The sequence below is a fragment of the Borostomias antarcticus genome (assembly GCF_949987555.1).
Source record: "Borostomias antarcticus genome assembly, chromosome: 21".
Lineage (NCBI taxonomy): Eukaryota > Metazoa > Chordata > Actinopteri > Stomiiformes > Stomiidae > Borostomias > Borostomias antarcticus.
Genome location: NC_140254.1, coordinates 452,653 through 474,794, shown reverse-complemented (window position 1 = coordinate 474,794; position 22,142 = coordinate 452,653). Strand labels below are relative to the sequence as shown.

At 41.7% G+C, this 22,142-nt stretch overlaps 1 protein-coding gene across 2 annotated transcripts; it reads left to right on the top strand.

Annotated features, from left to right (window-relative positions):
• Positions 1–203: 203 nt before the first annotated feature.
• Positions 204–13,278, top strand: tra2a (transformer 2 alpha homolog). Of its 2 annotated transcripts, none has more exons than XM_084455716.1 (9): positions 204–301; positions 2,037–2,170; positions 2,290–2,449; positions 2,703–2,762; positions 3,398–3,586; positions 4,459–4,574; positions 7,584–7,733; positions 7,861–7,931; positions 12,765–13,278. In XM_084455716.1, the coding sequence occupies exons 1-9, from the start codon at positions 266–268 to the stop codon at positions 12,773–12,775; spliced, it is 927 nt and encodes a 308-aa protein (XP_084311842.1). In that variant the 5' UTR covers positions 204–265; the 3' UTR covers positions 12,776–13,278. The 2 variants fall into 2 exon arrangements, with proteins under 2 accessions (XP_084311842.1, XP_084311841.1); XM_084455715.1 differs by having other exon boundaries at positions 7,584–7,739.
• Positions 13,279–22,142: the final 8,864 nt, after the last annotated feature.

Sequence of the window (22,142 nt, the reverse complement as noted above, 5' to 3'; positions counted from 1 at the left end):
TTGTGCCTTCGTTTTATGCGTTTTAACTTGATTTTGTGTGTTGTGTTGATTAGGCACTGATAAATATATTAATTGGAGCAATGCATGCAGCAAGTCTTAAAATGGGGGCGTGGAAGGACGTGTATTCTTGTGCGCAGATGACTTGTGCAGAAAGTCTGCAGTCGATGAGCCGCGTCGGTGCTCCGCCATCTTCCCTTCTCTTGGCCAGCACAAAAGGGAGTAGAGACATAGCTGCAGTTAGCTTACATATTTGTCTGATTACAAAATGAGTGACATTGAGGATGGACACTTTGACGGACAAGTAAGTGTCTTACTAGTTATGTCTTATGCCTGCTACGCTATATAGCTAGCTAACGACGTGATCCTAAATAGTTTTCCCTTCCATCTATCCTGCTCTGCCGTGTTTACTAGCTGAGCTAGCTAACCTAGCTAGCTGGCTGCACACAGGCCGGAGCAATACTTAGCATAGCCGTGTTATTGAGCAAGCTGGCTAGGTAGCTGTTTTCTTAAAAAGTAATGCTTGTGGGTGACTGGCAAATGCATAACGTTATCTAGTTAGTAGGGAAAGCCAGCTGATCTACGGACAACGTGAACTCTGAATGTGGCCACAAATAATACTGAAGCTAACTAACCATCACAGACTGAGTTAGCGTGGACCATGTGTCCGTACTGACATAACAGTCGCTTGAATGGCATTAAAGGCATGCAAATCATTATTGATAACGTTAGCTAGCGAAGTTATTGCATGTGTTTTGAGACTTGGTTCAGTAATGCTAGCTATCTAATGTTAGCTAGCTAGCCTTCCATATTCTAGTTGGCTAACCCACCCAACCTAGCTAGCGATTACTAGCCTTTACCAACCTAACGTTACTCTAACGCTACTTATAAATAGGCCTATCACTGTGTTTGTTTGGGACGTTTATTGGGAACTGAATAGCTAACGTTAATTTAAGCAATTTCAATAGTCTGTGCCAGACGTAAGCCTAGCTTCCTGGTCATGTCAATATCCAAGAAGCACTACTTAGCAGGTTCTAATATGGGTTAATAGTCTGATACTACTGGGGTCAGGTAGTATAGCAGGTGAACTTGTCTTTAAACCACTCTTCCTTTTCTGCTTTCAAAGCTCTTACGACACACACTGAAACTATGTAGCCAGTGCAACTCTTATCATGCTTTAGTCACCACGCCTACCATGTTTCTCTTCTGAGGAATTGTAACTTTTAGTTCAGTAAGTAACCCCATCATTAATTCAGCCACTGTAATTATTCTGCTGTAGAAAATAGTTCATTTCACTTATTATATATTTTTTAAACCCATGATCTTAATTATTTTGAATGTTCTTTTTTCATTAAGGTTATTGATCGTGAAGGATTTGAAGAGTTTTATCCAAGAATGTGGAAGAAAATATCCAAGATAAAAGAAGGCTAAGAAAACATTTACAGAGCAGAACAGAAGTAGGAGGGGAGAAAATGAAACGGAAGATTGGTCAGATATAGAAGCACTTGCATTGTTGTGGCTAAAATGAAACTGGTTTCAATTTGGGGAAGAGAGAAAAAAAACCTGGAATCAGAAACTGAAAAACTGAAAAAAGAAGAACGAAGAACGATAGAATTCCTGAGAGAAGGGAGTAGCGTACATACAGAATCTGGAAGAATGAATGTATCCCTAGGTTAAGTAAATGTACGGTTTATGTTCCAAACGTGTCTATATTACTATGCTCCCTTTCTGTAGAATGAAGTGCATGATTTGGCCCAGGTGGGAGCAGGAGCCACATGTTTACATTATGACATGGAGCTCTAAATATTAAGAATGTCACTGTAAGCCAAAAGACTGATATTTGGTTCTCTGTCATGTTTAGGCTACTTAAATGGAGCACTAACCCTTTCCCCCACAGTATGAGCTGAATTTGTTATGAGGGGCTTTTGTGTTATCTGACATACAGGTATGGGTGGGCGGGTGGGTGGGTGTGTCGGCGTATGTGAGCCATTAAGTGTAATTTGTTGGAGAACCCCTCTAACATGCTGCTATGCTACTAGGACTCTCGCTCCCCGTCTAAATCGGACCGTGGGAGTCCGGTTCGTGTCAAGTCAGAGAGCCGGTCTGGCTCCCCGAACCCATCCAGGACATCCAAACACACCAAGTCTCCATCCCGTTCACGCTCAAAGTCCAGGTTTGCTACTCTCTTTCCTCAACCATTGTGATCCTTACCACTAACCGTCTACCAATTCATTGACATGCAATATTCTGTCAAACCCGTTTAAAAACTTCACCCTCTCCTGTGTATCTCAGGTCTCACTCTCGGAGGCACTCAAACCGCCGGTACAGCCGTTCCCGGTCTCATTCCCACTCCAACCGGAAGAAGTCCCGCTCCTACAGCCCGGAATACCGCCGGAAAAAGAGCCAGAGCACTTCGCCCGTGTCCAGTCGCCGCCGACACACTGGCAGCAAGGTGATCTTATACGGTTACATAATAGTCTCTTACACAGACAAGCTGCCTCCCACAGGTTTCATTTGTCGATAGACTGATTGTAATTACATCATGGCATGCAATTACATTCTTCACTTCCACTTTTGAATGGAGGATCAAGAGATAATTATGTAGAATTCCATTGTCTCCCTTCAAACCAGCTACCTCAGTGTGGCGAAATGGGATGATGACAATGATTTATTTAATAATCCCTTCCTTCTCATTGCATCAACAGGGCCATGACTTCAAAAAAGAACCATTCAGTCAGGGTGCAAGTGATGGAGGTGATGTCAGGGTATGTGGACCTTCTTACCTGCTATATTCAGCACACTGTGACATTTGCTTTGAGTAGTCTGAATGGGAAGAGTAGGAGGTCCTTGTGGAGAGAGTTTGGAATAAAAATTGTATGCTTTTGAGACATTGTAAAGCTCTCCCTGTGATGTGCTTTGAAAATCAGTGTCAAAAGGAGTTATTAAAAACTGCCATACAGTTACCCGTAGAACACTACTCATAAGTGCAATGTAAAATCAGATATTTTCAGTTTTTCAAAGGGGGTCCTTGGCTTAGATGAATAGACATAGGATATTTCCGATTTCCATATAAATTATTTGACACATTTTCACCGTCACTGCAGAAGTGATTGTCAATTCTTAGTAAATATTATATTTTTGAAAATCAGTGTGCATGTCAATTATAATATTTAAATGTAGGCTACTTCAAGGTCATTGTTGTGATGCATATTGTGTGAGTAATGCAGAGGTGAGATATGTTGTGCATGTTTATGGCTCAGCTTACCAGCGACCTCATGGATTGTGTGAGTTTGCATGTGTGTGTGTGGTGTGTATTCTAGTCAGCTGACTGTGCTTTGTGTTATCAATATCCACTTTGATCGCTGACTTCCCTTTACCTTTAATCCCCGCCCTCCGTCAGGCGAATCCTGACCCTAACATATGTCTGGGGGTGTTTGGCCTGAGCCTGTACACCACAGAGCGCGACCTCAGGGAGGTGTTCTCTCGGTACGGGCCGCTGGCCGGGGTCAACGTCGTCTATGACCAGCGCACCGGGCGCTCCCGAGGTTTTGCCTTCGTCTACTTCGAGAGGATTGACGACTCGAAGGAGGTACAGAGCAAATTCAATCACTTGAGATGTGTGTTATGTGTATTATGTAGGCTAACATGATATGTAGTGTGAACAATGCCCCACCACTGTTAAATTGTTTTGTGTTTAAACTTAACCACCACTAGGTGTCAGACTTGCCCTGCATAAAAAGTTCCCATCAAATCAAATTTTATTTGTATAGCATATTTCATACACAGAGGCAACACAATGCGCTTTACAGAAAGAAAGGGAGGGGAGAATGTATAAAATTATCTGAATCATAATTTTCCAGAGGGACGCAAAACCAGTTCACCCAGAGGGCCAAAAAAGGTGAACTGTAAAGGTTCTCCCCTGACCTCTCTCAACGAGACGATCGAGCAAGCTCCTGGAAAATGGCATTCACTATAGGAACATGTTACAGAGCACTACGCATAGAATAAACACTACATTAAAAATGTAACACTGTCAAAAATAGAGTAGATGAATATTTTCAGACGCGTTATCTATGTAGTAGGCCACTATATGTTAGCTGTGTTTTGTTTGCACAGTTTTTAGTTTTTTGTATTTGCACTGTTTTTTGTACTGCATTTGCACTGTCATGTCTTTGCCTTGTCCTGTACCCTGTCCTGTGTTCTGCAACAGCTTATACCTTAACCCTAGTAAAATTCCTAACATATTATGTGTGAACCATATACATAGCAAGTATAACGGATCTTGACTCTCTGTCCCAGTAAACCACTTTAGGATATGTATATCACATGATAAAACACAAAACTCATAAAGGACTAGTCCTAAAAGGGTCAGTTTGACTTGTAGAATTGTCCAAACTAGCATTTGTGCAAAAGGTGAAGAAAAAAAGCCTTATTCTTCTAATGATCTCTCGTGCCCCCAAGGCTATGGAGCGTGCCAATGGCATGGAGCTGGACGGCAGGCGCATCCGAGTGGACTATTCAATCACCAAGCGGGCCCACACCCCTACCCCAGGCATCTACATGGGCCGACCCACACAGTAAGAACAGCAGGAAGTATTCTACAGGTCTGCAGTGTCTGCTCCTCAGTAGCTCTGCCACTGTAGCATTGCTGTTGAGCGGTTCTGATGCTGGTGTACCACAATTCCCTTTTCACTATCTCCTTCTTTTTGCTCTTGTTGAGCATCAGTGGTTATTAGGGATGTCCCGATTAGGGTTGTCACGATACCAGAATTTTAAACTTCGATACCAGCTCAGTATCATGATTCTCGATACCTTACGATACCACACGGCAAAACGCACAAAATCATTTGAACACAGAATGTCACTTCATTTGTGGAAAACGTTGTTACATTACACCAGCCTTCACACAGTAGACTAATGCTTGTACTTATGAACTACACTGACCTCATCTTTCAGGTCTTTACATAAATGATATGAACTATATATCTCTTGATGAACTATGATTCTCTTGATTTCCACATCATACAGTAGACACTGCCCCCTAATGCTTGTACATTTGTATGTCTAAAGGGACTACCTAAGCTATTTAGCAAGACTCAGGATCTTTGAAAGAAACGGAAGCATGTCAATATTCGCCTGGGTCAGTGTTGTGCGTCTTGGGCTACAGATGAATCCTGAGGTGCTGTATAGAAAAATCCATGAATTGTATTTTAAGTTGTGAAGTGAACTTATTCATTACAGACGGCACTAGCTGCAACATAGGTAATGTGAGCCATACGTCTTCCACACAGAAAAAGTGCACAAAGATTTATTTGCTATGGGTGCACAGTGGACTCATAGCTTGCTAGTTAGCTAACGCTACCCTACGTTAGTGCCTTCAGCTACCTAGCTGTCACAGCAAAGGTTATCTAGTCAACGTTGGCCAATACATTTCGATTGCCACTACTCGGAGCTGGACTCTACACAGGACTCTACGACTTCAGCCGCTTAAAATTTGTAAAAGGAAGTTCTTAAAAAAACGCATCACTTCCGGTCTGGACTGACTACTACTCTCTACGGAATTTTGACGGGATATCCGCCCGTTTTTTCCCCAATTTCCTTCAACAAAATTTCAGCGCCTGAATACCAGACGTAGTAGACAATATGGAGCAGAAGTGGACTCGTCTGGCCCGCGAGACTACTACTAACCCCACGTCTGAATTCCAAGGAGAGATCTGGGTGCTTATCACAAGTGCTTGGCCAAGTTTGTTGTGTTCCCTGTTTTGACCTGAAACATCTTATAGCACATTCGACAGATGGGCTTGTTGTCAATTTTGCCATCTTCGTCAGGCTGTAAACCAAAATAATCCCATATCTTACTATGGGTGTTTTCTTTTTCTTGGTAAAAGATCAACCGGTGGGAGTATGGCATCACTGGTGGGACAAAAAGGAAATGTCAGTTGTGTTACTTGCTGTATTCTGTATTCTTGCTGCTCAGTTTCAAAGTGCATTTCGTGCCTTCGATAGAATCAAAGCCAAAAAATATTATATTGAATAATATATAGTCCCGATACCACTTTATCACTTCCGATGCTGATATCAATCCAATGTTTTTTTGTTTTACTCTTGAATAATAATAGGGCTGTACCAACCCAGAATTTTGTTAGTCGAATCGTATTCGCCTGCTAAAACCAGAGATTTGTTCCTTGTGTTGTTTTTTTCTTCATATGCCTCTAGAGGCTGAGGGGAGAGTAGCCCGACATTTAGAAGATTCAGGGTCTGGGATCATAAAAAAAAAAACATTTTCCTTGCTGAACATGCATCATCAAGCCCACATTGTCCATCTACTTCAGATGCCCTCGTGTTTTTAGGCAGTGCCTACATTAGAGTTGGGCGATTTGACAAATATAGTCTGCCTCCTCAACTTGATGTTAGAGGTCAATCTGTCTATGGGAAAAAATATTTTCCCAGCGGATATCTTAGTTAATACAAGATTGACCTAGGTAAGCAGTTTTGTGTTGTGATTTATTACGTTTGGGAAATGCATGTGATTGCTGGCGCATAGTAGGCTATAGGTGCATAGTAGGCTATAGATGCATAGTAGGCTATAGGCGCATAGTAGGCTATAGGTGCATAGTAGGCTATAGGTGCATAGTAGGCTATAGGTGCATAGTAGGCTATAGGTGCATAGTAGCTATAGGTGCATAGTGGGCTATAGGTGCATAGTAGGCTATAGGTGCATAGTAGGCTATAGATGCATAGTGGGCTATAGGTGCATAGTAGCTATAGGTGCATAGTAGGCTATAGGTGCACAGTAGGCTATAGGTGCATAGTAGCTATAGGTGCATAGTAGGCTATAGGTGCATAGTAGGCTATAGGTGCATAGTAGGCTATAGGTGCATAGTAGGCTATAGGTGCATAGTAGGCTATAGGTGCATAGTAGGCTATAGGTGCATAGTAGGCTATAGGTGCATAGTAGGCTATAGGTGCATAGTAGCTATAGGTGCATAGTAGCTATAGGTGCATAGTAGGCTATAGGTGCATAGTAGGCTATAGGTGCACAGTAGGCTATAGGTGCATAGTAGGCTATAGGTGCATAGTAGGCTATAGGTGCATAGTAGGCTATAGGTGCATAGAGAGTTCTGCCTTCTCCCTCCACTGTGTCAGTCCCCAGTCTCCTTTTCCTGCACAATAACTACGGTAATAGAGGTCTAAAACGAATGATTGGCCTGTCTATAAATCACAAGGCATTCCTGGTGGTGCTTTTCCCAAATGCTGGATTTTGTGGTGTTACACAGAGTAGCATCACAAATTTTGCATTCGGCTCTTGGACTTTTTTTTTCATCTTTAAAATGGAAATATTCCCAAACCGCTGACATGACTCATTCCACACAGGTAGATAAGCTAACTCTCCGATCCAGCATTCTGGGCCAGTATTGGCCCGATACCGATGCCGTGGATTGGATCCCTAGTTCTGAGTTCAGCAAAATCGCCTGTTGTTGCAAGAGGAGCTTTTAGTATAGATTTGGGCATGAATTAACAGTGTGACACTATTAATGAATGACATGTTTACCATCACCAACCCTGTATCTGTTTTATCTTCTCAGTAATGGAGGAGGAGGAGGAGGTGGCGGCGGCGGCGGCGGCGGTGGTGGCGGTGGTGGCGGCGGTGGCAGTAGGAGGGGGCGGGACTACGACCGCGGCTACGACCGTGGGTACGATCGCGGTTACGACCGATATGACGAGTATGATGACAGGTACAGGTGAGTGAATGTTCGCAGGGGCTTTAAACCTCTGTCTGTTTATTACCCTGCAGTTTGTCATATGGGGAACTGCACGCCGTAACTGAACCGAATTACAAATCTCTCTCTCTACTGTCTACAGTCGCAGGCGCTCTCCCTCACCGTACTACAGTCGGTACCGGTCCCGCTCCAGGTCCCGCTCCTATAGCCCCCGTGAGTATACACACACACTAGAGGTGGTGAACAAAATGATTCATACAAGAATCACGATTCTATTCTCGACGATTATCGAGATTACCGAAAAATCGATTACCGAAAAATCTTTTTATTTTTTATTTTTATCGTTTATATATATTTTTGGGATTTTATCCGGTTTTTCTCAATTTTGTGCTTGGATTATATTTCAGTGTTTCCCCTACCATTACGGGACCCCATGGGTGGAAATGTCATTGAAAATTCTATCATAATGGAATCGAAAATCCAATCGAAAATAATCGTTTTGAAATCGAATCCTGACCTCAAGAATCAAAATTGAATCTTGAGATATCTACCGATTCCCACCCCTAACACACACAATTTAACCTGCATTAACACTAGACTTAACTGTGGAATTTGGTTGCGGCTCAAATGCAAGTTGCCAATCATTGTCACAAGCTGCATAGATGCTGTTGTAAAGGAACAGGCCAAGATTTGGGGAAATTAGCTCATTTGCCATCTTCCCCAGAGTCAGACAAAAAGATGCATACCCTCCTCATGTCTGCATGCAGTAGTCAGCATCGAGACACGTGCTGTTAGCCTAGTTTAGCTGAAATCACTGCAACTGGCTTTGAACCATTAGCTTGCTCCCTCAAAAGTGACAAAATACACTTTCCAACAACTCCAAAAGTGTTGTATTTACATGTTGTGACTTGATGTAATAATAAACTTGGTGTATTTACCAATTGTAGAAATAACAGATTTAAATTAAAGCCGCAAGCGGCAATGAGACTGGGTCCTACGGTTACCCCCCTTAAGACTCTCTCCCTCTCTGCCATCCATCCAATGACCAACTAAGGTTTGTAGGTTTGAATGACCAGACAGACTGCCCAGACTGACCCTCTCTCTCTCTCCCTCTGTCTCTCTCACTCTCTCGCCCTCTCTCTCTCTCCCTCTGTCACTCTCCCTCTCTCTCTCTCTCACCCTCTCTCAGCCATCCATCCAATGACCAGCTAAGATCTGTGGCTGGTTCTTGCTGGATTCAGTATAGTATAACCGAGGTCCACCAATTAATCGGTTTTGCTGATTAATTGGCGCAGACGGGACGTTTTTAAAACTATCGTTATCGGCTGAACTGGGCTCTGACGGTGGCCGATGCCCTTTGTGAACAGAACATATTCAAAAGATGTAGGCCTAATCCACCAAATCACACTTAAGGATGTTCCGTTACAAGTTAGCTATATTGAATTAATTGACAAGGTTCGGACCACAGCCACCCATCAACTGACCAAAAGGAGTAGGCTACTTCATTTGAACTTTGACAAAAATAAAGACAAGGGGGCATTTTAACATGTCCTGGATATAGCCTACTCTTGGGTGAGAGGAAGATAATTCTTAGAGATTCTCCCCAGCGAAACAATCATTCATAGGGGAAATGAATAATGAAGGAAATGTGCACTGTTGGACATGTAGGCCTAACAGGTGACAGGGCAGGTGTGTGCAGGTAGTAGAGGCTCAAACGCCTGAGACCAGAAACAGAAGTACATAGTCCTGATCCCTCTGAGTTATCATTATTTTTTGCTTTTTAGCATACTTTGAGATTTATTTATTTTGGAATTTATTTGACTGTGGCCTTTTTTGTTGTTGCTATCGGGAGATTAATCGGCCATCGGCTTTTTCCTTCTCCATAATATCATTATTATATTGGCCTTTAAAGATCCACTATCGGTCGACCTCTAGTATGACAGAGCAATCTACTGTATTGAGGTCATTGTATCACATATACCACAGTCAATATTTTATTATATACCAGCCGCAGATTGACAGACAGGGACTGATTGACAGACATGGGGGCAGACTGACACAGGTGGGTAGACTGACAGACAGGGCGATAGACTGACAGGAAGGCTCACCAGCTAAATCCAGCAAGACCAGCTAATGATCAGCTAAGGTTTGTAGTTGGTTCTCACTGGATTCAATATGGCCAATTCAATATGACAGCGCCATGTACCCTGTACTGAGGTCTTTGTGTCACAGTTTTACAATGGGCACAATGTTATATACCACCTAGCAGCCAGAGGGCGCTGTGTGCACATTTTGAATGGGAACTGCAGTACTTAGCATAAAGTGACAACATTGGGCCTTATCTAAGTTTTGCACATATAAAACTGTGTGCAAATGCCTTAATATCCGCAAATAAATGTACAAGGTGATCTATTAACGGTGTGCATGGAGGATTACGTCCTTCAAGTGTGCAAATTTGCACGCTCAATCCAATTAGTACTTTTGGCCGAAATGATAAGGGGGATAATAAGGGGTGTGTCTACCCTAGCGTGCAAAATATGGGAGGAGAAAATGGAAATGTATAGTTGTAGCACACGCTCAGTGACTTCTCAAGCCTGAAAGCGAGTTCAATGATGGTGATTGCGTTTGCTAATTAATACCTTTGAAGGGCAAGCACTAATTGGCTCTCTGTAATTGTGGTTACAAAGTCTATTATGTGCTATTTTGTATTTATTCATTTTAAGTTCATTATTTTCCCACACAGGAGATCTGGGTTATTTCCAGTGTGTCTTGAGGTTCTATAACATTACTGCTGAGCCACGGTCTCATGCTAGAGGGAATAATTTGATTATTTTGGTGTTTGTGCGCTGCAGTAAGCTTTACTATTATTTCGTATTGCAAAACTTTTGTCAGTCAGTCAGGCTTCACATGGGCAACGGTAGGCCTGTTTAACTTGTATAGGCTGTCAAATAGGCCTATATGCAATACTTTTTTCCCCAGGTGTGGGTTGGGATAAATGAATGGGTGTGTGCGAGCCAAGGGAGGGGGGAATCCAGTCTCATCATTTTAGGTTTGGTTAACATTTAATCGGTTAACCTTGCCCATCCTTAAACAGAACCAAAGCATCATCTCAGTTCATAATTCATGTTGCTCTTTAGGCGATAGCCCCTACAGCCAGGGCTGAAAATCAACACCGGCCAAATGCAGGTCAAATTTCCAATTGGCGACTAGATTTGGGAAGGCTATCTGAAAAAAATATATTTGGCCGGTAGATTTTTTTCATCTACAGTCCCCTTGGCAGGTGACTCACCGTGAGCCAAAATGTTAATTTTCACTCCCTTCCTCATGACTCCAGTTCTGTACCCAAATACTCCCGGGGAGCGCAGATACAATGCGGCACGCACGTGTGGCACGTCAAATTTGCTTTTGGGTTTTCATTGCTCCTCTTCTATGGTGCAATTGTGGGACACCCCCTCAAACTATTCATTTAAATAGGGCTGTCGTCACACATGTTGTCATTCACACAATTATCCTTGATAGATCACCTGCAAAATGCATTCCAGTTAAACGTGCAATCTGAAGGACTGCCAACGCAATGTTGCGTTCTTTATTTTGGATCTTAGTAGATAAGGGCGTTTGTCATGCCACAAATCGTACTTTTTTTCTTTTCTTTCTTTTACAAAACAACTGGTTCTTATCAGACTTGGAAGTACTCCAATGCCCAAGAGTACATATGTGCAATGCAGACTGAATTGGGTAAAACGTTGAGAAAATTTTGTTTAAAGTAGAGTTGTACAATATATCGTTTACACATCGTCATTGCAATGTGCGCTTGCACAATAGTCACATCGCTGGGCCTGCTATTTTATTCCCTGCTATGCCTACTGAGATATAGCTCCGGAACAGTAGGAGGCGCTAATGCACCAATTAACATCCAGCCTGGCGACAGCACAGATAGCAATTAGCAAGATTAGAGAAGATGACGAGAACTAATCGGGGTCTCCCACGCCTTGTTTTACATATCGCAATATATATCACAAAAAAAGTATATTGCTGCAATGTACGTTTTTGTCAATATCGTGCAGCCCTTGTTTAAAGCGCTATATTAGCAATTTGCTTCCCGCCAGAATGCTCACATTTCGAATGCCTGTTATGTCCTTGTTGTTTGAGATATCTGCAAATGCTTCAAAGCCGCTTTAGGTCCCTAGATTATTGTTGTACACAATGGCAAAGACTTGAACATAGTGGCCCACATGTTTTTTCTTTAACTTTCTGTTTCACTGCCATCTTAGATTGGATTTCTTATCTGTGAACACCCTATGGAGAGACATGTACCCTAAACCTGTGAAGTTTCTGACCGATTGGACTTCTAGTTTGAGGATATACTTTTTATAAGTTTGCCAAATTTTCAAACTGCAGGCAAATCCATCATGGTGGAAATCATGAGTCTAAATGGCAGAGTTGTTCCCCATGAGGAATGAGACTATGTACACCAAGTTTCAAACATTTTCATTCAACGCAGTGGAAATTCCAGCCTTGTTTGCTAAATTGCTTATTATAGTGCCACCTAGGTCGTGGTGCCTCTGTGGTCTGTAGTTTAGGCCTGCTGGTTTTTAGCATTTTTGATCAAGGACTTCCAAGACTTTTTTTTTTTAAAGATTTCCAGGAAATTCTTAAGAATACCATCAATTACAATAGGGTTCCTACGCTATTGCGTAGGACCCCTAATTAGACGTAATGTCGATGCATAATCTGAGCTATTTTCTTCCAGCCAAACCACCGTTGCCTGAGCACAGAGATTGCACACTGCACCTGTGTTTGTTGATGGAAGTTACAATGGGGCTTTTAAGGTGTCATGTGCAGTCACTGCGCCCAGACAGCGCAGTCACTGCGCCCAGACAGCGCAGTCACTGCGCCCAGACAGCGCAGTCACTGCGCCCAGACAGCGCAGTGACAGAAAATAGCCCAGAGTATGTATCTGCTTGGAAATTTAGTGTTCCTTTAAGAACTGTAAGATGGCAAGTTGTAATGACGTGAAACCTTTGTGAATTCTTGTCCCTTTTGTAGGACGATACTGAGGAGCTTCCATCAACAACTCGGCATTTCTTCACGGATGTCGGATCATCGTGAAGAACTATTTTTAGACGAGGGCTTGTCTGAAAGCCTTCTCAAGCTAACAAAAGTGTATATCAACAGTCAGAACTCTTCTATGAAGTCTGAGATAAAAGAACGTCTTTTGTTTACGTGCTGTAGATGTCTTAATTTCTAGACTTTATGATTCATCCAAGTGTGGACTGAAGACCCAGTCTTTTGTCAACCCCCCTTGACCTGCTCTCTTCCTCAACTTGTCACTTCAGCTTGTCAGTGACCTTTGAGTGACTGGATAAGTGAGAGTATTGGTTCTACCCTACCTCATTCCCCAGTCCAGTGCTTCAAGGGTGGAATGGTACCAGGCTGTTTTAAGTGATTAGAATGAGAGTAGGCCTATAGATGATAGTGGTTGGGTCTTCACTCACACTCTTGAGTCATGGTTTTGAGTCGAGGAAGTCATTTCAATACCTCCAGAGATTTTTATTTTGTTGTACTGTTTTTTTTGTTTCTTTTTATGACAATAAAGAAAAGCTAAAATGTATTGTTGACTTTTTAAATGCATAGTTCACTCAAGATGCGCATCATACTTTTACTTTCACTTCACATTTATTTTTACTAGGGTCCAGGACGGTAAGGATAAACCAAAAACTGCCAAACCAATTTTCCAGAAACTTGGTGGGGGTGTAGCATGGGCCAACTTTGACCTCGTAAAATTTTGGAGCCGATTCGAATCACGGGGCAGATCCACAAACTATTTTTCACTTTCACTGCCAGATAGATCAGATCAGCACATACGGGTAATGTTACTAAGCAATGTTTAATACACCCATGGCTAGGACTGTTAGCTGCTATATAAGTATCTCTACGATGCTCTATACTAGCTACCTAGCTAGTTTGCGGGTGTTGGGATCGAAATAATTTAATGATTGCGAAGATCTTTGAATTGGCTAGTTATGCCCCCGGCTAGCTAACTATATGTAATAATATTGCAATTTCCCCTCGTGGGATCATCTTGTTATATCTGAGATGCATCAGAGTAAGAGCACCCGTTCGGTTGACCACACCTGTGGCAAACCTAGTTGCTCATTAGCCCTGTTCCAGGTCGGTATACTATTCGGGGCTTAAAGCGGTAGTGTGCTGTTTTGGACATTTAGCCCTATATGTGGCCTTTCAACCATGAACCTGAAACATAAAGACCATAATTTCATTTATCGTTCCGGTATTGAGTTAGCTGCAGTTTTTCTGCAGGCTCTCTCGGGCTAGAATAAGTTAGCCAGGTTAGGTTAGCTGTTTACTAGGTTAGCTGTTAATTTTATCTAGGCTAGCTAGCCATCCTTTCCCTACTCTCTTCACGTCAACTGAAACTGAAATCTGATTCCTCTAGACCATGGGTTCCCAAACTCCATCAATGTGGGCCTCTCCTCTGAAAACAGTGACACACCCGCACCCCCCAACCCCCCAAATTTTTCCATTTTGCAAGGCAGCGTTAGCTAGCCCATAACGTTACACAGCTAGCTCGGTGGCACCTGTTGCTAGTTAATGATATGATGTTTCCGCACAATACATCCATGCCTGCGGAGGGAGGCTCTCTGCACTATCCACAAATTTAGTATACATCTCTCCCATTATTTATTTCGATTTTCTGACCTTTAAAATGAAGTTTCATTCATAAAACACAAAGAAATTTCAAAAATAAAAAAAATGTTTTTCCTTTACTTTTTTCTAACCATCCCTCCGCGCCTCCCCTGAATTTCTTTGGGGCCCCTCAGGGGAGGCCCGCCTCACAGTTTGGGAATGCCTGCTCTAGACTCGGCTCTGTGCTGCATGCACTGGTAGAGGGGCAGATCACAGACACTTATTTGAGTTTGATGAGTGGGCGCTGATAATTAACTAAATGGGTAAAATAACGGTGGGGGTAGAAAACAATGGTGGGGCGGTGGGTGAATACACGGTGTATGCCGTAACACCGACGACCGTGAGCGCCTGTAAATATGTTGGAAAAACGATGATAAATGTGCTTTTCCGAGACGGGTGTAATCTTAGCAGTCTCAATATGCTCTCCTGTGAAATATATTGCAATCCGAATATTTTTGCATTCCGCTGGCGCTTATTTTCACTGTGGACAATGTGCAAGTCATGCCAAACACCAAAAAATATTGAGATTGCGATACATTTCACAGGAGAGCATACTGTGACTGGTAAGATTACACCCCGTGCTTACCGTCTCGGAAAAGCACATTTATCATCGTTTTTTCATCGCATTTATGGATGCCCTATTGACTTCCATTGTAGCCCAGTGAGAGCCTGCAGAAAAACTGAAACTAGCTCAATACTGGAACGATCAGTGAAATGAGGGTCTCTGTTTCAGGTTCATGGTAGACAAACCACAAATGGGACTAATTGTCGAAAATGGGACACTACCCCTTTAATCAAGAATAAGTACCCAGAAGTTCTCACTGCAGCGAAAACGTCTGGGGAAAAACCTCGATATTCATGGACACCAATGAAAAGACTTGAATTTTATGTGCATGAGGATGATTGGCCCGTGCAGGTAGTGGGCTGTGCGGGGAGGCAGATTTGGCCTTTGATTGGTCACTGATCACAGCTTTCCACTTTTCTAACAACTCCTGGGTTCATGTGAGCTGTCGATATATCTGGCATATGAAGTGTGACTTGGGCTACTTGGACTTTTCTACGTTAACTCGCCTCAGAGTTGGCAAGCTACAGTTGTCTTCTTTAATGGGGTGGATCAGTTTTTCATTTAATCCCGACTATACGCTCCTGATGACATGTTCAAATTCAGATGGATTTGAAAGGCGCTGGCTCCGCCCCTATGCCCATGTTTTGTAGTGTTTTATTCCAGGGGCCATTCATTGCACCATAAGACTTTTTTCCCCACTCGGTCTACATTACCACATCTACAGACAATATTATTTTGAATGTTACTGTTACTGAAGTGAAGACATTTTTCCAAAGATGAAAGCCTTTTCTCTGAAGTGGCTACAGTTATAGCCCTGCACCTTTTATATAAAAAGTACAATTTTGCACTTAAATGGCACATATCCACCGATACCCAGCTATTATGGTATCCACTAGCCTGGCTTCGCGACCCTAATCACGTGATCTCACATGTTGTTTCTCTATAGAGACAACCTGTGTCATGTGATCAGGGTTGCGAAGCCAGGGTAGTGGACATGCAAAAAAGTGTTTTTATATAAAAGGTGTGGGGGGGGGGGGGGTGCTGCAACTAGCCATTTTGGAGAAAAAGAGGTACTGTATGCCTTCTCTGAGTGCCCTTCTAGCTTCACTTTGATACTTGGTATCAACAACATATTCTGAGAGCAAACCCTCAAACAGTCTTTTTATGATGTGGGACCATCATCAATGTCATTCTAATTTTACAGGTGAGTGATGTTTTGTGGGAGGAGGTGGTGATAAGGTACCCGACTAACGGTTTCACTGAGCAGCACAGTACACACCCTGCACTGATTGACAAACTCACATGTTAACCAGACTTTAATCAAGTTAATTTGAATTCAATCCACAGTGCATGTTGCCTCCTGTTACCTGTGTATTAAAACCATCACACTTTATATGGCCTGAACCACCTTGGGAAACCTCTTAGCAGAATGGAGGCATCATCCTACTGAAGTATGTTGGGCGAGTGGGAAGGTTGGATAATTGAGGATATTTGTATGTGGTGTACTACTGTACCTCTACTACCTGTTACTCCTATTGCTAATTTAAAGCACAACAGATTGGATAAGACAAGAATTTATCAACCGATAAGTATTCTGTTATAGAAAAGGCAATCATGTCCACTTAAGGCATTACACTATTATCTTCCATGGTCAGGACATATAAATCAACCGGATAATTCAATCATAGCATTCTTATCACAAGCTAGGTAACAATCTCCTTTCATCAGGGTGTGTGTGGTGTGACCAGATGGAGTCCCTCATTTCAATCAACACACCAAGTGGTATGATGGAGGAGAAGTGCAAATGAAGAGGCTAGGACCTCAGCCTGGGTGGCTGATCAAAGGAGTGGAACTGAGGAGACAAGCTGTAATCTGGTGGAGACCTTAGCCCTAATGATAACAAGCTTCAGTACAAAGAAGGTTAATAACCGTCTCCACACTGCTGATGTGTTCGGGGCAAGCAAGGTACACTCACACACCACCAGATAAAGCTACAGATTCCTTAGGAACCATTAACAGCAAGGGTCAAAGTGCATGTTCTCTCGGGGGGGAAAATTCTATGGTCACATGCTTTCTGTGCATAGCCCACACCAGCTTCTGACACACAGTACCATCTTATCCAAGCAGAAGAATTGGCTGAGGGGGTGAAGACATTTTGAAAAGTGACAAACGGTCAGGTTGCACACGATAAAGAAAGAAAACCAGCGTCGTAAGGAATGTTTTCCCTCTTGCTTCCTTTATCAACATGACTCATGACTGTTTCAAGGAGACAGAGTCTCAAATAGACACTCTTAGTCACAATCTAGAAATTGTAGAAAATACAACTGAACATTGGATCTTGTGTCAGTTATACAAAAGATTACATCATTGGGTAGTGGCCTTCTTCTAGTTATCTGATAAGTTTCATGGTAGATGTAAAGAGATGTATAGTAGTTGGCAAGAATGGTTTACTTTAGTGGGAGCTGTGGAACGTCATGACCAAGCGATGGTGGATTGAGCATATTACTGACTAAACTGCTATGATTGAATGACATTTGCTATGACGGTTATGGGTAGACCAGATAGAAAGCATAAGCTTTTCATTTTACATAGTACCCATAGCTTATATGAAAAATAAAGATCATTAAATCCTTGAATGGTTGTTGGTTCAATACCTACATGTCAGGACAGCAAACTGATAACTCAACTGGAAAGTAAATAGATGTAAGCTATAGCACCCCAGATGACCAACTCATCACTGGTGACATTTCAATTATGCGACATGACTGTTTACCCCCATTGAATATACTCCAGGTGTGGAATTACATGTTCAGACGGGATGGAAATACATCTGACCCTTTGCTTAAACTATGACTGCCAATAGGTATTAGTGTTAGGGTTTGAGGTTAGGGTAAGTCTACTATACACAAAGTGTCTAATATACAGAGCTGTTACTGTAGCAATTACTTCAGGGTGAATTTTCTCTAAAGTGATCTTTCAAAGGTGAATTTCATGAAACATACGCATAACCATTGACTGATCCCTCAAAAGACTACATCAAATCAATAGTGAAAGAGAATGTAAAAATATGAACATATTTTTGATGGTAAAGATTTGACAACAATTCTGGAGTGAGGGTGACCTGTGAATTTCATGAATTAGAAATGATCTCGTGAATAAAAATTGAAACCAAGATTACATTCTGACAGTGTATGGAATACCTTCAACATTCTTTCTTTCCCTTACACTTTAATGATATCTTCAACAATTACAACAATGAATCTTGATATCACAGCTTTGAACAAATGCCCCCCCCCCAAAAAAAAAACTTATGTAGGATCTTTATATTTTCTTTTTTTCATGAAAGTAACCAAGATGTCACAGGTGAATGTTGGTTAAATTACTAACTAGTGATACTCTAAGTTATCAAACAAGATTTTAATTGGATAGTCATCCAGCAATTTACATTAACTAATATAAGGCAACTGTTAGAGAATCAACATTCTTGTCAAATAACTTCCACAGACAACATCAACGGCTTTGTCCTCCACTTTCCATTCAAATAAACTGTAGGCTATTGTTGGCATTTTAGTAGACATTACTCTCTCCTATGGTTCACTTTAGAAATATAGAAAAAAAAGATAAACTTCTTTCCACAGAAGGTCCTATAGGCTATTACACAAAAGGGAACACAAACATAAAGGTTCAGGAGGTGTAGGCTAATCGGTAATACCAATCATGGTTAGGCTATATATTTTTCATTCATTAAGAACATATTTTTGCAGAGATATTGCTTGACATTTGTTCCCGAGGAGGCAGAATACCGCCATTTTCTGACGAGATGTGGTTGTCTAGGTGCCTATAGTAAGTGGGAAGAATATCGAATTCGTTTGAAAAAACAAAGTAAAAGAACTAAATGTATGAAGAGTGTTGTCTATTTCAAATACATTCATCATTTGTTACACAGTTACAACGAAGTTAAAATCTTGACAAAAAGTTGGTGATAATTTTTTGGGTAGATATTCATTCTCCTCAACATGGCGTGCATGAGGAGAATGTTCCATACATTTTCACTAGCCTAGTTCTCAGCCAATGGCATGCACACCAACTCGGAAACATGACCGAGGACACGGTTCCTATATTCGATTTAACCATAAACAAATAAATCAGGGCATCTCACCCGAACATGAGGTCCCTTGATTCACTCAACGGCGGTAAAAAATAACTTTACGCTTCTTCTGTAAGCTAGGCTACATAAAACGGGGATATACGTTACACTTTCGAGTCTTTGTTAGGCTACAGAAAAGACTTTCTCGAATTAACTGAAACCTCCGCTGTGTTTATATTTTCTTGAAATCTCAGCATTTCTACGAAGTCGTGAGAATGAAGCTTCCTTCACGTCTGTTTACCCCTATAGAAAATGGCCATAGCTTAATAGGCTATTAGAACTAAGAATGGGGGCGGAGACAATTTATGTACATTCCACACCGAAAGTTGACTCCTCTGTATCCCTTGAGCGTCATATGAGTAACAAACTAAGAAGATATGTAGACCTACAAAACTAATAGTCTACTTATGATAGTGAATTACATGCCGGACTAAATGCACACGTATGCTATAACACTGTATAACGCAAAATCCATGAAAACAAACAGCATAGACTATCTTCTGAAACAATACCCTAGCCTATTAGACTACTGCCATTTCGTTGTTCCCCACTTTATCACAAAAAATAAACACATAGAAAGAGACTAAATTAATTGTGCTGCCTAGCTTAATATGGGTATTTTAATGAGGATAGTGTAAGTTAATGACTGAACAAGACACAATAAACCTATGTGATGGCTCTTTATTCTGACCGACTAAAAGAAAATAAATCTAAAGCTAAAATAGGTTGTTTTTTCAGAAGTGTTTGACATACAATTGTTATATTCGTCCCTGTTAGATTTAAACCATATAATAGCCACTAAATAGCCTACCCGTAACATAATGGGCCTCCACAAATTAGTTATTTTAAATGTCACATGGATTCACTTACATTAATTTCTATATTTTCGATCTTAATTATCAGCCTTATATTAGCCTACATAAACTTTCTTCGCGCGCTGTTTCATATAGTACAGCCGGAGAGGAGAGCCAATGAATGAACGCGCTGAAGTCGAGCCAGCAGAAATAGTACGGAGAGAAACTAAGCATTCTAATTGGACAATCTTTTCGACCAATAGGAGAGCAGGCCATTCTGTGTTTGGCCAGCAGAGTAAAAACAGTAGGCTATAGGCTACTGCCAGCCTGTATTTAACTTTTTTCATGATAATATAACATTATATATATAAATCCATACATCAAATAGATTCAAAATAAATGAATACTAAAGAGCTTCAATTTGGTAAAGAGACACATTATTAATTTTCTGATTAAGCAAAACAGCCTTGAAACCAAAAGGTAATGTTTTGAACTTTTATCCAATAGCCTATGTATAAAATAACAGCGTGCAAGTGTGAGTTGAATCATTTCATGCACATCCTCCCTAAATATGAATTTAGGCCTGTATTGACTTACTATGTTGACTTTGTAAGCCCGTGGACAGGTGTAGGCCTGTTATTGAAATATAGACAGGCCTACTACACGCTTGCTAATCTTATGACAATGTCAAAACTCTTGAAACCTGGATTTACAATATTAAATGAATAAATAGGCTACTTACTCCTGATCACTTTAGCTTTGAATTGGCACAAATGCACTGGGCTAGGCTTGTCTCTGTGGGCATTGGGCCAATAGGGTATCTGAACTGTTCTGTAACCAGTAGGTGTACATTACTGTTAAAGTGGGATTCCTGTATGCATAGGCCTACACTAAGAGTTTATAAGGATTTAGAAATATTTGTAAATGTCTATGAAGTAGCCAACAGCTCCCCTAATTTGATTTGAGAATTTAATCTGGAAAGTGCTAATTGCGTTTTATATTGAAAAGTGGGGTTATCTTATAGGCCTAAGTATTATCTAGCCTATATTACAGTAGCCTATGCTATAGCACAAGTAGGTAATCAAAATGTAAAACTTGCTGGCTTAATACAGTTGTTGCAAGTTCACTTCCGCTCGAGACCCCTCCCACTCTATGCGCTATGCTATACGTGCATAGGATACCCTACCCATACCGGAGACTTAAGGGGGGCGTCGTTATATAGCTACATTTGGTAGTCACTATCTGCCCGTAATATTCCTGGTCCAATATAATAATTTGTATTTCAAATATTGGCGTGGTGTGAAAAATGCATTTCTCACACCAACACACCATATATTCCTCCTTGTCCATACTGAACTGGACAGTGTAGTAATGGTTTGTAGATCAAGGAGGGAGGGAGCCACTTTAAATATTGTAGGAGAAGATGGATGCCGCCATGTGGATGAAATACGTGTCATTCTCATGTTGACCGTACGTGGGCCTAGCAGGCACCCTTGGTCGTCCCTATCCCGGTTCCCCAAAATGAACATGATCATAGGCCTATACATAGAATGATATGCCACAACAGGGCGATATCATTTATGAATGGCCCCACCCCCTCTTTCGTCTCTATACTGTTCCATACGCTTGTCCACCATAAACTCCCGTGCGCGCCAGTCCCCGCAAAATTGTTGTCCCCCTGCTATGGGCGTGCGTGAGCGCGCTACCGTTTTACTATTTCTTCAGTGACCAATGAGAATCAAGGCTTTGCAGAGAAACGCACACAAATGTGATTCTAGTAAAAAGACACTTGGTTCTCACGGAATCCTTTTACGCACACAGCCCGCCAGGTTTTCCCTCAATACCAATTCACTCTTCCCCTCCTTTTTCTCGACTCCCCATCGCTGTCCCCACCCCAGATTCCTCAACCATTTTCCCAATCTAACACTTAATTGAGCAACTGGGATTCCTCACGTGCGGGGTTGATTTGTAGTTTGAACACGTGGCTCATTCAAAAAAGCCGGAATAGCCGAGGTTTTTTTTCTCCCCTTCTTCTTCTAGGTTTTAGTTAGAGGCGGGCGCGAGAGCCTTACCGTGTGTGACATTCTCCGTCTCTTTGCCAAGGGGTCTGGAGGAAGACAAAAAGTAGTTTCTTCTCCTTTTCACCCAGCCCGTCATCGTTTGGAGAGACGAATCGTTAATTACAATTTTATTTTTTATTTTTTTTGCGCAAT

Coding starts and splice junctions, on each gene's coding strand:
- tra2a (XM_084455715.1), top strand. CDS start 266: ATGAGTGACATTGAGGATGGACACTTTGACGGACAA. Junction 302..2,036: donor ATGGACACTTTGACGGACAA/GTAAGTGTCTTA, acceptor CTATGCTACTAG/GACTCTCGCTCCCCGTCTAA. Junction 2,171..2,289: donor CGTTCACGCTCAAAGTCCAG/GTTTGCTACTCT, acceptor TGTGTATCTCAG/GTCTCACTCTCGGAGGCACT.